This window comes from Garra rufa, chromosome 22 (assembly GCF_049309525.1).
Source record: "Garra rufa chromosome 22, GarRuf1.0, whole genome shotgun sequence".
NCBI classification, from domain to species: Eukaryota; Metazoa; Chordata; class Actinopteri; order Cypriniformes; family Cyprinidae; genus Garra; species Garra rufa.
In genome coordinates, this window is record NC_133382.1 from 6939129 (window position 1) to 6954371 (window position 15243).

Here is a 15243-nt window from a genome sequence, read left to right on the forward strand (position 1 = left end):
TTAGTGACCGTGTTTCCTAAATAGGCTCTAGAATGCACCTGAGACTCAGTTTGTTATAGAGTTGCTCTATTTAAATCCCTCCTACCCATCCAGTATTTTAAATCCTATGATTTTAATATGCAAACATATGGTCAACATTTGTCCTGTTTTCACTGAAATGATCCATGGAGATTAATTCTGCTATTAACACACTTGCATAGTGCACTGTTTCACTGCCTGGTCGTGTACACCTAGGCATGCAATGAGAAAATGTAGCTGTATAGTGTTCATTTCGTTAATGAAAAATATGTCGAAAATGTTTATTGATGAGCTTTTTTTCCCATGACTAAGATGAGACGACAATAAGGTCAATAAACGATAAGTATGACTACATTAGCATGCAATTTCATTGATCAATAAAGACTAGACTAAAATGGATTTTAAAAATTAAAATGCTACCAAAAACCTCTTTTTATTTTCGTCACAAAAAAGGAGACAAATGTTATTGCGGCCTGCTTTACATGCATCTAATAGGCGAGCTTTCATGTGTGCAATTGCCAGATATATATAAAAAAAAAGTTTAATTTCCAGAACCAGAGCTTCTCTGTTACAAGGATATATTTTCTGCCCAGTGTTTTGCTTATTTTAAGCAATCTGGCAACATAGTGTTACGTGAGTATTCACAAGCTGTTTTATTTTCAAAATAAATGCTTGGAAATAATATTAACAGTCCGTTTTCAAGTCCATTCATTATTTGTAATAGTCTCAGCCTATAAATTCTGTCAATTTTTTATGATAAAATACAAACAATAAATGTGTTTTTACACTCTTCAATCTATAGTGAGATAACTATATTCGCCTCGGATCAAGCGGCATGTGAATCAATGATCTTTTCCTCTAATATTTACAGCATGAAATAAACATGAAAAAATATTTGAATGCATGTTTAAAAAATTATAAGAGTTAAAATCAAAAAAGTAAATAAAACATCTTGTTAATACATCATAGCCTAATAGTAGGAATACAACATTCTGAGCCAACATCAAACATATTTTTCTCATAAATCAGCCAGTTACCTGAGTTGAAACCTATGTTTTTATTGCTGTTTTTTCATGCTAAATGTGAAGACAGGTTGGATGCCACAAATTTTTTTGGGGCAGGGTAGGTGGAATTTTTACATTAACTTTACGCAATGTAACATTATTTTATTACATGAATTCTTTTGTTTTAAAGTAATAGTTTGAAGCATTCTATAGATATATTTATCATGTCTGTGTAAATATTTGCTGAGTTTCGGTTCAATTTTGTGATGCGCAAAAGCCAGAGAGGGTTTGTTTTCTTTAGCTATTTTACAAAAGTACAACATTTTGTTGATACACAAATAAAATTATACCTTTTGCAGTTCCGAATAATGCATTACTCTTACCTTTATGAGCAAAAATGATGGCGTACTTTAGGTTTCCACTGTTAATAAGAAAAAAAATTGCAAGTGCTCACGCTGGCGCTTTCATGACCTGCATGCCCTGCATACCCAGACACTACACTGCAAAAAATGTTTTTCCTACTTAGATTTTTTGTCTTGTTTCCAGCCAAAATATCTAAAAAATCTTAAATCATGAAGGATTTTCTAGACGAGTGAAAATTATTGTCTTGTTTTCAGAAAAAACAAGTCAAAATTAAGTGTTTTTGCTTGAAACAAGCAAAATAATCTGCCAATGGAGTAAGAAAAACAATCTTGTTTTCTGTTTGAAATAAGATTATTTTTCTTACCCCATTGGCAGATTATTTTGCTTGTTCTAAGCAAAAAATTAATTAATTTTGGCTTGTTTTTTCTGAAAACAAGAAAATAATGTTTACTCGTCTAGAAAATCAATCGTGATTTAAGAATTTTCAGATATTTTGGCTGGAAACAAGACAAAAAATCTAAGTAAGAAAAGCATTTTTTGCAGTGTCTGCCCCTGATGTAAACAGAGAGAGTGCATAAGTCTGTGGTATTATTTTATATACAGTATAATAAATCAGTACACTAGATGAGGTAAAATAATGGGTCCACATTTGTTCAAAATGTATACTGCTGTTTGGTTAATTAATAATAAACCTATTGCTAAAACTAGACTAAAATATTTGAGACTAAAATACTTCATATTTTCTTTGACTAAATCTAGACTAAAATGTTCAGACTTTTAAGATGGGTACACCCCACAAGACAATCGGGCCGACAGCATAGATGAGGGATCCACCACTTCACCCAAACTCTTTTCTATTTTCCACTGTGAATTTTCTGTCAAAATCATCAAAAACACTATCATCACAATTTCTTCCTGCTGGTCGTCCACCATGTTTATTCAAAAGTTTTTTGTTTTATTATTATTATTAACAAGGTGAAGTCACGTGTGTATGACAAACATTATACATTATATAAAGCATAAACGTTATGATATAAACAATTATAAACTATTAAAAATAAAACTATTAAGCATTTACGAAATGTAACCATTTTAATTGCTTTTTGTTTAATAGAAATTCATATGTTAGCGATAAGATTTTAAAAAATCCTTTAGTGTGTACCCAAGGACAAGGACATTTAACATGGGACTAAGACTAAAAGTACCTAATGAAATTAACAGCTGTGCATTGACAATTTTATATTTGACCATAGATAAATAATCTTGTTATTTTGTTGGGTTTCTAGGGGAAAATGTGAATTGTCTCATTCATCATGCCCATTATAAAAATACCCATGGAGATTTATGATTTTATTAATTTACGTGACTTTTCAAGATCTAAAAATGACACTTTGAAAATTAGGCTTACTTACATATCCAAGTTTTTCAAGACAGTTTTTGAAGGGGTGAATTAAAATAATAAATATTTAGATTTTTAGTTGGTTTGGCTTATCGTATTGCTTGTTTTGTTATTAATAGAGGAATGAAATCTATTGAAAAATGAAATTTGTAAATTGTGAAATAAAGAATGTACTTTTTTTGAGTTTCTAAGGTATCACTGCACTGATTTACATGTTATTTTCTCTTAACAGAAGACTAACTTATATCAGCAAATATCGAACCATGACGAATCCAGCTCTCTTGAGGTGCCACATAATGTAAGTCTCCACATCAAACATTTATACTTTGATCTAGATTTTACAGTAGACTACATGAATAAAGGCATCTTCTTTTTTTACCTTGTGTGCTTACTAGGGGTGTAACAATACACATATTCAATTTGGAAAATAAAACAACTTAAAGTGTTTAAAATATAATATACTCCAGGTTGTGACGGTGAGGCAGTTCATTGTAGTTTTCTTTTATCTGCTTTTAAATAGCTTGTAAATCCTTGTGTGCATATTTCTTTCGAATTACCATCAATCTGGCGTCAATTGATTAAATTGACAACAACAAAACAGTACGACTAACTCACTTTAAACATAGAATGTTTAATTTATTAACAAAACGATATAGGCCTAATATAAAATAACAAATAACTTATAAAAGCACTGAAAATCAGTTTCCAAAATCGTCTCAGATAAAAGGTCTAACATATTTTTAAGATTATACTTTGTTCGTTTTATTAAATAAAAAATATTAAAAAATCAAGGAAATTTCACTGGCATTTCTTTGTTTTTGCTGTATCGAAAACATACCAAACTGTAACACCACTGTGTCATATTGAACCAATCCATGAATTTTGTGAGCCGTTACACCCCTAGTGCTTACTTCCATGAATTATAGCTCAAAACATGTGAGCTGATTAATAGACATTCCGTGTCGTGAAGAAACAAAACTTATTAAAATGTTTTTCTCTCTTTTTCTCAGTAAGTGTTAGGGTGGGTATGACAGTGTATAGGTGTTCCATAAATTCCACAGGTTAATATAATTATACAGTTACACAATACATCCTGAGTAAAAGTATTTCTGCAGGTTAGGACTAGCGGAGTAATGTTGAATCAAACGTTTTTGATCATGACTAGAAGATGAGCCATTTAATTCATTTCAATGGATGGACACACCAAACAGATCACTAATACTTACTGTAAACTCATGAAAAATGGTATAAGATACCAAAACATCCCCAGATAGTCACATGCATGAAATATTATTTTACTACACTGTCCCCTGGTGGTCACTAGTGAAACTTACAGCCTGATTACTTTATTCAAGCGTTTACCAAATGTATAATGACACTGATATCATGGCAGTACACTGTTTTTTGGACATTTGCCGTAGTAGTAGTACTACCATGGTAGAGTTCCATTTAATTCTACAGAACCATGGCAATTATCAAAGTAATATGGGATTACCGTTACTGTTCAAACACTTATTAAATTTCATAAATAATTACGTAGAAATAGCTCATAATAAATTGAATTAGATGTGAACATTCTCTAATAATCTTTGTTTTATTTACTACATTTTTATAGTGTGTATAATCATATATACTGAACTACCAAATTTCATCTGAGCGATTGTTTATTATTTCATCACAAAATATATCTATATATTCGCACAGCTCTTTATATAAAGTTGGATAAATATATGTCTAATTTTATCCGCATGAAGATAAGATAGTTAAGATTGTATGAAAATTAACATCATGGTTTTACTGTGGTTATGGGCGTTTTAGAGCAAACTGTTCTTGATGTAGTGCTGAAGAACGCTTCTTACCTGTGGATACTTGTGATTTTATTAGATGTGACCCTGGACCGCAAAACCAGTCTTAAGAAGCATGCGTATATTTGTAGAAATAGCCAAAAATGCATTGTATGGGTCAAAATTATAGATTTTTTCTTTTATGCCAAAAATCATTAGGACATTAAGTAAAGATCATGGTCCATGAAGATATTTAGTAAATTTCCTACCATCAATATATCAAAAGGTAATTTTTGATTGCTAAGAACTTCATTGGGACAACTTTAAAGCTTTTTTCTCAAGATTTCAAGTTTATTTGCATCCACAGATTCCAGATTTTCAAATAGTTGTATCTCAGCAAGATATTGTCTAATGTTGCCTATTTAGCTTTCAGATGATGTACAAATCTCAATTTCAAAAAATGTACCCTTATGACTAGTTTGTGGTTCAGGGTCACATATAATTATTTTAAACAGTAAAATTAAGTGTTAAATAATTTTCTCCTAAATTTAATAGCATTACTATACTTAGAATGATAAAACAGCTAAACAGTAATCTGCTTTTTGTGTTTGACAATTTAAGGTGAACCTTAAAGGTTATAATTTACTTCATTTTCAAGGCATCAGACCTTATCCTGTACATTTTTTTCCATCAGAGAGGCTGTATTAACTCATTATTATAATTTTTAGGTTTCAAATTTGGAAAAGGTTGGAATCCTGAACAAAACAAAGGTGTCTGAAAATGGAAAGAAAATTAGGTAAGGTTGGCCTTCATGAACATATATCAGTGGTTCGATACTTATAACTGAATTGTATTGTTTACAATACGTATCAATTAGTTACTACATTATATAACGTTAACAATAAAAATAAAATACTTTTAAAGCATTTATGAATCTCAGCTAGTAGTAAGGGGGTTGTTCAACCAAAAATGAAAATTACCCCATAATTTACTCACCCTCAAGCCATCCTATCTGTATATGACTTTTTTCTTTCAGACGAATACAATCAAAGTTATATTAAAAATGTCCTGGCTTTTCCAAGCTTTATAATGGCAGTGAATGGCTGTTGAGATTTTGAAGTCCAATAAAGTGCATCCACACATCATAAAAAGTGCTCCACACAGCTTTGGGGGTTAATAAAGGCCTTCTGAAATAAATTGACACATTTGTTTAATATATTTAAAATGGTGACAAACGTGGAAGCACAGAGGAGAGAGCAAAATGAAACAACAGTCACAAATTAGAAGTACAAAATTGGGACTTGCAAAGAAAAATATTGGAGGACTTTGATATAAGCCAAGAGGAGACTGGTTTTCCTTAGCTGTAAACAAAACTTGGTTCTTGCGAGACTTGCATATTCATCCAATGGAATGCCACTGGATTATGGATATTTTTCTTACACTAGTGCATCATTTCTCTTCAGAAGGCCTTTATTTAAGTGGAGTACGTTTTATGATAGATGGATGCACTTTATTGCATTTCAAAAAAATCAACAGCCATTCACTGCCATTATAAAGCTTGGAAGATCCAGGACATTTTTAATATAACTCTGACTGCATTCATTGGAAAGTAGAAAGTCATATACACCTAGGATGGCTTGAGGATGAGTAAATCATGGGGTTATTTTAATTTTTGGGTGAACTATCGCTTTAACTAATCTTCACCAATGGGACTTCATTGTAAAGTGTTACCATGAAAACTGTAATGTTCGTATGTAAATGTATAATATTTTACTCATCGCCCCACAGGAAGAACTGGAGTCATTCCTGGACGGTTCTCCATGGAGGTGTACTGACATTCCATAAAGATCCGAAATCACCAGCTGGAGCATCTGTGAGAAACAAACCACCCCAAATGTGAAATTTGCATTCATTTTGTTTCACAACACTAAATGTATTTTTACATTTATATCACAGAGCAAGACAAATCAGATAGTCCCAGAATTCGCAGTGGAACTGAAAGGGGCAACAATTAACAGGGCAAACAAGGACAAATCAAGCAAGAAAAATGTTTTGGAGGTATGGCTGTTAAAACACTACATCTGATCATCTAAATCATCTATATAATACAAGTGTGTCATCTTGACATTCCATGCGTGTTTGTTCTTTCAGCTTAAGAGTCGGAATGGCGTGGAGTACTTGATCCAGTACGACACTGAGAGCATCATCACCGACTGGTTTAAAATCATCACAGATACCATACGTCAGCTGGTGAGTCTTGCATTGTATTTCAAAAATAAACATTTGTCAAAACTCAGTGAAATCTGCATAGTTTACAATTGTGAGTTTCTGCTTTGCTCTGGGCCAGGATCTGCGTCAGGAACTGGATCCGCATCACTCTGAAGATGAGGAGGAAGTCAGCGAGAAGTCCTCAAGCTTAGACAGAGAGGACAAACCATTCGACAAAAGAACTATGAGCAATGGTAGTGCTTTAAATGATTCTTAAGCCTCTGGCATAAGTGCATGTATTGTGCAAATGTATTATATTTGGGTTCAGCAATATATGTAGCCTTTATTATTTGTATTTTGAGCCGATTTTATGGTGCTAGACAATATTCAGCTTTAAATTATGCAGCGCTTAATTAACACAGAGTTTAGGTTAAAAAAAACTGAGCAAAAATATTTAAAATCCATACACAAAAGGCCATCTGGTGGTAGAAATAAAAAAATCATACGTAAAACCATTAGATGACGTATACACTACCAGTCAAAAGTAAGATTTGATGCTTTTTAAAGAAGTCTCTTTAGAATTTATTGGATTCGAAATACACCAAAAGCAGTAAAATTGTGAAATATTTGGACTATTTAAAATAACTGTTTTCTCTTTGAATATATTTTCAAATGTAATTTATTTCTATGATTAAAGCTGATTTTTCATCAGTGTCACACGATCCTACAAAAATCATTCTAAAATGCTGTTTAAGAAACATTTTTCTATTATTATTATTTTTATCCGTATTTAAAACAGAGGAGTACATTTTTTTCAGGATTCTTTGATGAATAGAAAGATCCAAAGATCAGCATTTATCTGAAATAAAAAGTTTTGCTAACATTATACACTATACTATTCAAATGCTTGGAGTCAGTAAATATATTTTTTGAAAAGGGAAAAGAAAATATAGAAATTAATACTTTCATTTAGCAAGGATGCTTTAAATTGATCAAAAGTGATGATAAAGACATTAATAATGGTAAACTTTCCATTCATCAAAAACCCCTGAAAAAACTCTACTCAGCTGTTTTCAACATTATAATATTAATAAATGTTTTTCGAGTAACAAATCAGAATATTAGAATGATTTCTAAAGGATCATGTGACTGGAGTAATGATGCTAAACATTCAGCTTTGAAATCACAGAAATAAATCCCATTTTAAAATATATTCAAATAGAAAACAGTTCTTTTAAATAGTAAAAAATGGCATTTTACTGTTTTGCTAGACTTTGGATCAAATAAATGCAAGCTTGGTGAGCAGAAGAGACTAATTAAAAAGACTGACTGTATAGTTCCTTATAATTTACATTCCTAATTCCCCTTTTTAAAGGTAGTCATAATGTCTAAAAAAAACGAATTCTGTGTGTTTTTATAGCAAGTACCAATAAAGGCACCATGTTTCATAATTTTGCAATAAACCAAAACTTTTTAAAAATTCAAAAAGTCAATTTTCAATCTAAACATGATCAAAGACTTAAAAAAAAATGTTTTGAACAGAAAATGCTAATGTACTAATGTACCCTTTTCCTGTTCATTAGCATCTCGTCATCCTTCATCCACTTCGGCGTCTGAAGCAGATCAGAAGAAGGTCCGCACCAAACTGAAGAAGTTTCTCCTCAAGCGGCCCACCCTGCAGTCAGTCAAAGACAAGGGATATATCAGAGGTCTGACCATGCTTCCCCTCATCCATTTCCTCTCACTTTTACAGATGATTTTGGATAAATACTGATTCTAATGTGACACTTTGATACACAGAAAATGTGTTTGGATGTCATTTGCCCAATCTCTGCAACCAAGAAAGAACGAGAGTGCCTAGCTTTGTGGAGAAATGCATCCGGACGGTAGAGAGAAGAGGTATGTTACCTCTACACCACTGCCAAACCTGTTGATTATTGAAATTGATTTTGCATTACTAATTTAAATCATTTACATTATTTAATATCACCGTGTCTTGAACATTGGGAGGAGTTTGTTTTGTGTTCTTTTCTTTTCTTTTTTTATTTAAAGAAATTAAATAATTTAAGAATTTGAACAATTTGCTTATAACATTAAAAAAACCACATTCATTCTTATTCATATGTTGAAAAATGCAAAACACCAAAATGTTTTTTTGTCTCATCGTCACATTCCTTTATGAATTACATGAATCACATTGATGTATGATGATTTAGCTTTTAATTTTAATTCAAAACAGCAAAATTCAACAAAAAAAGTTTAGTAGTCAGTTGTCAAATATGAAATATTTAGTTTGGGATCAGTAAGATTTTTATGCTTTTTAAAGGAGACTTTTCTGCTCGTCAAGGCTGTGTTTATTTGATTAAAAATACAAACTTTAATATTGTAAAATGGTAATGCAATTTAAAATAGTGGTTTTCTATTTTAATGTACTTTAAAATATAATTTATTCCTGTGATGCAAAGCTGAATTTTCAACATCATTACTCCGGTCTCCAGTGTCACATGATCCTTCAGAAATCATTATAATATGCTGATTTTATAATTTTTGTGATACTTTTTTCAGGATTCTTTGATAAATAAAACATTAAAAAACTAAAAAATTTTTAAAATAGAAAACTTTTGTAACAATAAACACCTCGTTCAAAGTTTGGGGTCAGAACATTAAAAAAAAATTCTCTTTGAAAGAAATTAATACTTTTATTCAGCAAAGATGTGTTAAATTGATAAAAAGTGATAGTAAAGACTTAAAGACGTAAATTGTTAGAAAAGATTTCTGTTTTAATGCTGTTCTTTTTAGCTTTTTATTCATCAAAGAATCCTGAAAAAGTATCACAGGTTCCAAAAAAATATGAAACAGCACAACTGTTTCCAACATTGATAATGAAAGTAATAAATCAGCATATTAGAATGATTTCTGAGGGATCATGTGACACTGAAGACTGGAGTAATGGCTGATGAAAATTCAGCTTTGCATCACAAAAATAAATTACATTTTAAAGTATATTAAAATAATTTTGAATTGCAATAATATTTCATAATATTTGATGAGCATAAGAGACTTTTTTTGAAAAATCATTAAAAATCTTACTGATCCCAAATTTTTGAGTGGCAGTGTATAAAGGCCTTACAGTCTTTCACCGTTAAAAACTGGAAATCACTCTGGAATTCATGTTTGTTTTCTGTCTGAAGTCCACCTACTTTGATTTGATTGGCCAACTCAAAAGTCATTTTAATATTAATGAGCACTGTTAGACTGCTGAGACTGAATAACCTAAAAATGCAGCTTTTAATACTTTTTGTCCTAACAGCAAACAGCAAACAGTATCATCACGAATATAAAGCACTGACTGTCAAAAATGTCGGCCCTGTTTAATATTTAATATCAAGCTGTCTGAACTGATTTTTGTTCTCATTTATCCATCAGGTCTGGGGATCGATGGACTCTACAGAGTTAGTGGGAATTTGGCGGTCATCCAGAAACTGCGTTTCAAAGCAGATCATGGTAAAATTCATCAGCATGCATTTCACACTTCATCAGCTCGGTTTACTTGGCCTTCACCAAGATTTCATACTCTCTATTATAGCTTGTTAGTTTCTTCACTATTGCATTTGCTCATAATAAAAGCTGTCACTTATTGTAGTATTAAACTTATTGTCCTGGACAGTTTATACTATAGATGAGTGTCATTTATTTATATTTGATGCTAGAACTATAAATAGAAACTCCTTCAAGAGGAAGCACTACTTATTAGTTGACATATTCTTTTTTTCTCATATTTGGCCAGTAATGGTTTTCCATGACCTAATGTTTCCACTCACATTGTCCTCTTGACACTTCAGCTCAGTTTAGCTGCGATTCCCAGCAGCTCTCTGACTCGTGTGTTTCTCTGTGTTTTCTCCAGAGGATCTGGACCTGGAGGAAGGGAACTGGGACATCCATGTGATCACAGGAGCACTAAAGCTCTTCTTCAGAGAGCTGCAGGAGCCTCTCTTCCCTTACAATCTTTTCAATGATTTCATCAATGGCATCAGTAAGATCCTGATTGAATAGATTGTACATAGAAACATGGGAGTAGGACTGTAATTGGTTCTGACACTGATATTTGTGTACTCTTGTGTCAGATTTCTTTGCTTCGATTCTTAAATTGAACTAGATAATATGATCATCAGGTTTTACACAGATGTTTATGCAGCTCAGGTGTAAAATATCTACCTGTCTATCTGTGTTGTGATCATTTTGAACTAATTTGTGTTTTTTCTTGTGCTTTGATACAGAAATCCCTGATTATTACAATAAAATAGCACACATGAGAAATCTGGTACGGTCTTTGCCACCACCCAACCGAGACACAATGGAGGCTCTCTTCAGCCATTTACGCAGGTATGTTGTTTATTTTACATGCGTGTATTTACATCTTGTTATAGACATTACATTATATATATATCTACACAGCATAGGGCTGCTTGATTTTGGCAAACATCATAATCACGATTATTTTGGTCAATAATGTAATCACGATCATTTAACACGATTATGACTGGGTGCAAAACTTAATATTAGTAATTAATTTAAAGATAGCAATACAAAAGGAAAAAGATACAAAAAACAGTGCTTTAAAAAATACTGAATACTTTTATGCAAGTCTAATGTAGTCTAACAATACTACAGAAATTAAATGTAATTATTTGAATTTAAAATAAAACAGCATCTTCACTGTAATAGTAAAACATACACTGAAAAAAAAAATCCGTAAAATTTACGGTAAAAAACTGGCAGCTGTGGTTGCCAGAATTTTACCATAAAAATATGGTAGCAATGTTTTACATTTTAAGGTTTTCAATTAAATTTACAGGTAAATACCGTAATTTCATACTAAAAACCATAACTCACATAATGGTAATGTACCAACTTTTTGAAGCACTGAAATCTGTTTTGTACCTTTGTAATACAATGATAACCACCAAAAGCAGGTGGTGATGACAACATCACATGATCAACCAAAGTCCATCGCACGGAGGTTTTAAATAATAACATATATAGAAGGTGCACAGTGTCATTCACACAAACACTAAACACCATCATGGTAACACACATAAAACTGAAATAATGCAAAAAAACATTAATTTAACAACATTAGATGTAACATACAACCCTAATGTACAAAACTGCCAAGAAAAAAATTAAGATGAAATTATTTCAACAAAAAAAACATCAAATAGAAAAATGAAATTCAGGGAATTCTGGGAATGTCAATTTACGGTTATTCACTGTAAATTTTACGTTCCTTTTCACTTCCAAAAACGGTATACTACCGTAAAATTAAATGCAATGTCCAACACAGTTTTTCACCGTATATAGAAGGGGAACTTACCGTTAACCATTTCACAGGTTTTTACTGTAGCATTTTTACAGTTTTTTACCGTTAAATTCACTGTCATTTTTTACAGTGTGCTTTGTTTCTTATTAAAACTACAAGAGTCCTTAATTCAAGCGCAGTGAGTGATTTTCCTCTTTGTATTTTTACATTTATTAATATTAAGCAGACGGCAGAAGGAATATTTGTTGCTGCTTTAAGTGCCACACGGGTCCAATTTGCTCTTTTCATTTTCATTTATGGAGGAGTGCAATCACACCACTGTTAAAGGAACACTCCACTTTTTTTGGAAATAGGCTCATTCTCCAACTTACCCGAGTTAATAAGTTGAGTTTTACCATTTTGAAATCCATTCAGCAGTTCTCCTGTTCTGGCGATATCTCTTTTAGCATAGCTTAGCATAGATCATTGTATTCTATTAGACCAATAGCATCGCGTTCAAAAATAACCGTAATGTAGACGCGCAGCAGGCAAGGTAATATCACGCAGCACATGTGGAAATGCTAACCAAACTTGGAACTAATTTCAGGCGCTGCGTGATAATACTCCGCCTGCTTCTGCCATATTACGGAGCAAACTTCCTTGACTATTACGCCGGAATGGGAATGTAGTTCCTTATCTTATCGGCCTAGAAAATCGCAGCTTTACATTTTCCGCCAGTCTTAGTACACGATATAACTACAGAAGAGTCAAGTTTTAAAAAGGACAAATATCGAAACTGGCTGGTCATATTTGAACCCGATGCTATTAGTCTAATAAGATTCAATAATCTATGCTAAGCTATGCTAAAAGTGATAAAGATGATCGCCAGAACAGTGTTCCTTTAAGGAGGCGGAATGGGGCACAATACTCGTTTCACCTCGATTACTGCATTTTCATGATCGTTTAAAGCAAAAAAACGAAATCGATTAATTGCACAGCTCTACTACAGCATATCTCTCTGTCTCTTTCTTTCAGGGTTATTCAACATGGCGATGAGAACCGAATGACTGTGCAGAATGTGGCTATCGTCTTCGGCCCGACGTTACTCAAACCTGAGGTGGAGTCGGCAAACATCGCCACTTACATGGTCTTCCAGAACCAGATTGTAGAATTCTTACTCAACGAATTCGAGTCGATCTTCCACATGTGATTGACATGAACTTGCACTGAATACAAAACCCCACTCAAATGCTGGAGATGAAGGTGCAAAACTGATCTCAGGCCAGTGAGAGGGACAGCACGTAACAGATCTGTGAAAGAAAAAAGCCTCAGAATGGCACATTTTGCCGCAGGCTGTGAATAGAGATGCTACAGAAATCTAGAACGATGGCATACGATTAATATATTAATATCACTGAAACAGAATGAAGGTTTTACATAAGCGTTGGCCAATAAGGGCAATACACATTTAAAACTGTATAGCTGAAATGTAGTTTCAAATAATGTGTTGTGTTTCCTTTTAGAGCTCCATCACAGGACGTTTTCTAAGAATATCAGTGAACTTTTTTTTTAATAGTTATCAGCTACTCCTGTTTTTTCTTGCTACAGAAAGAATAGGTTGGTTAAATAATAATATAGTTTGACGTTGCTTTCCTGTGGTCTTTTGCCTTTCTGTAGAGTCGTGCAAAACACTGCAAGTTTTTACCTAATATATTTGGATTTGAAATGTGGTAATAAATGAATAATATTAAATTACAACATTTTTATGTTTAGGTTTTATGTTTCCTTTAATACTTCTTTCTGTAACATAGAACTTTGCAAAGAAAATACCGCAGGCCTGTAACTGTAAATTTTTAAATGCGAAGTTGTAAGACTTGTACATTGTCATTAAAGGCGCAATATTTTAGATTTTGTGGTACCCAAATATAGAATCTGAATTTGCACATAGATTAAGCATTAATATTTTATAAAAATTGCCACACTCATATAGGAATTGCTGTAAGATGTTTGAAGGTGTGTGTATATATATAGAAAAGGCATATTTATGCTGTACATTACCTGAAGTAAGCAAGCTTTTAATAAAGTAACTCTTTTATAAATTAATGTTTCACTGTTATTCACTTTTTTTATAGATTTACAAGTCAAAAGTTTTTCAAAGAAGTCTCTTCTGCTCACCAAGCCTACATTTAATTGATCCAAAGTACAGCAAAATATTAAAATAAATGTTAAATTGTTTTTCCTATTTAAAACAACTGTTTTTCATTTGAATATATTTTGAAATGTAATTCATTCCTGTGATTTCAAAGATGAATTTTCAGCATCATTACTCCAGTTTTCAGTGTCACATGATCCTTCAGAAATCATTCTAATATTCTGATTTGCTGCTCAAAAACATTTATTATTATTATGTTAAAAACAGCTGAGTAGATTTTTTTCAGGTTTCTTTGATGAATAGAAAGTTCAGAAGAACAACATTTATCTGAACATTATAAATGTCTTTATCATCACTTTTGATCAATTCAAAGCCGCCTCGCTAAATGAAAGTATTAATTTCTATAATTAATATAAAACAATTTAATGGTATAGTGTATAATGTTACAAAAGCTTTTTATTTCAGATAAATGCTGATCTTTGGATCTTTCTACTCATCAAAGTATCCTGAAAAAAATGTACTCAACTGTTTTAAATATTGATAATAATAGTAAATGTTTTTTGAGCAGCAAATCAGAGTATCTGAATGTTTTCTGAAGAATCATGCAACTGGAGTTACAATGCTAAAAATTCAGCTTTGAAACGCAGGAATAAATTACATTTTAAAATATATTCAACTAAAGAGCAGCTATTTTAAACAGTAAAAATATTTCACAATTTTACTGCTTTTGCTGTATTTTAAATAAAATAAATGCAGGCTTGGTGAGCAAGATAATTATTTAAAAAACATTAAAAATCTTACTGTTCAAAAACTTTTGACTAGTAGTGTAGCCTATATTGTGCTCGATATATTGACAAAATGATATGGTATATACATATACTGATAATAACTGTTCAAATGTTTCAGCTAAATTGGCATACTCAAAGCATATACTATATGCTGCAAATGTACTCTACCATTCAAATGTTTGGGGTCAGTAAGACTTGTAATAGTCTTTAAAGAAGTCTCTTATGCTC

The 15243-nt window shown here is 32.0% G+C and overlaps 1 protein-coding gene across 2 annotated transcripts in view; it reads left to right on the forward strand.

Moving 5' to 3' along the window:
* arhgap27 (Rho GTPase activating protein 27) overlaps positions 1–13981 on the forward strand; it is a 53908-nt gene extending 39927 nt beyond the window's left edge. The window contains exons 7-19 of one of the 2 annotated variants that reach the window (XM_073828023.1): positions 1111–1140; positions 3017–3082; positions 5297–5364; positions 6357–6441; positions 6525–6626; positions 6720–6818; positions 6916–7030; positions 8360–8485; positions 8577–8675; positions 10203–10280; positions 10681–10809; positions 11054–11159; positions 13111–13981. In XM_073828023.1, the coding sequence (XP_073684124.1) occupies positions 1111–1140; positions 3017–3082; positions 5297–5364; positions 6357–6441; positions 6525–6626; positions 6720–6818; positions 6916–7030; positions 8360–8485; positions 8577–8675; positions 10203–10280; positions 10681–10809; positions 11054–11159; positions 13111–13285 (1278 nt within the window). In that variant the 3' untranslated portion in view covers positions 13286–13981. The remainder of the gene's footprint in view (positions 1–1110; positions 1141–3016; positions 3083–5296; positions 5365–6356; positions 6442–6524; positions 6627–6719; positions 6819–6915; positions 7031–8359; positions 8486–8576; positions 8676–10202; positions 10281–10680; positions 10810–11053; positions 11160–13110) is intronic. The other variant, XM_073828024.1, reaches the window with a different exon arrangement.
* Positions 13982–15243: the final 1262 nt, after the last annotated feature.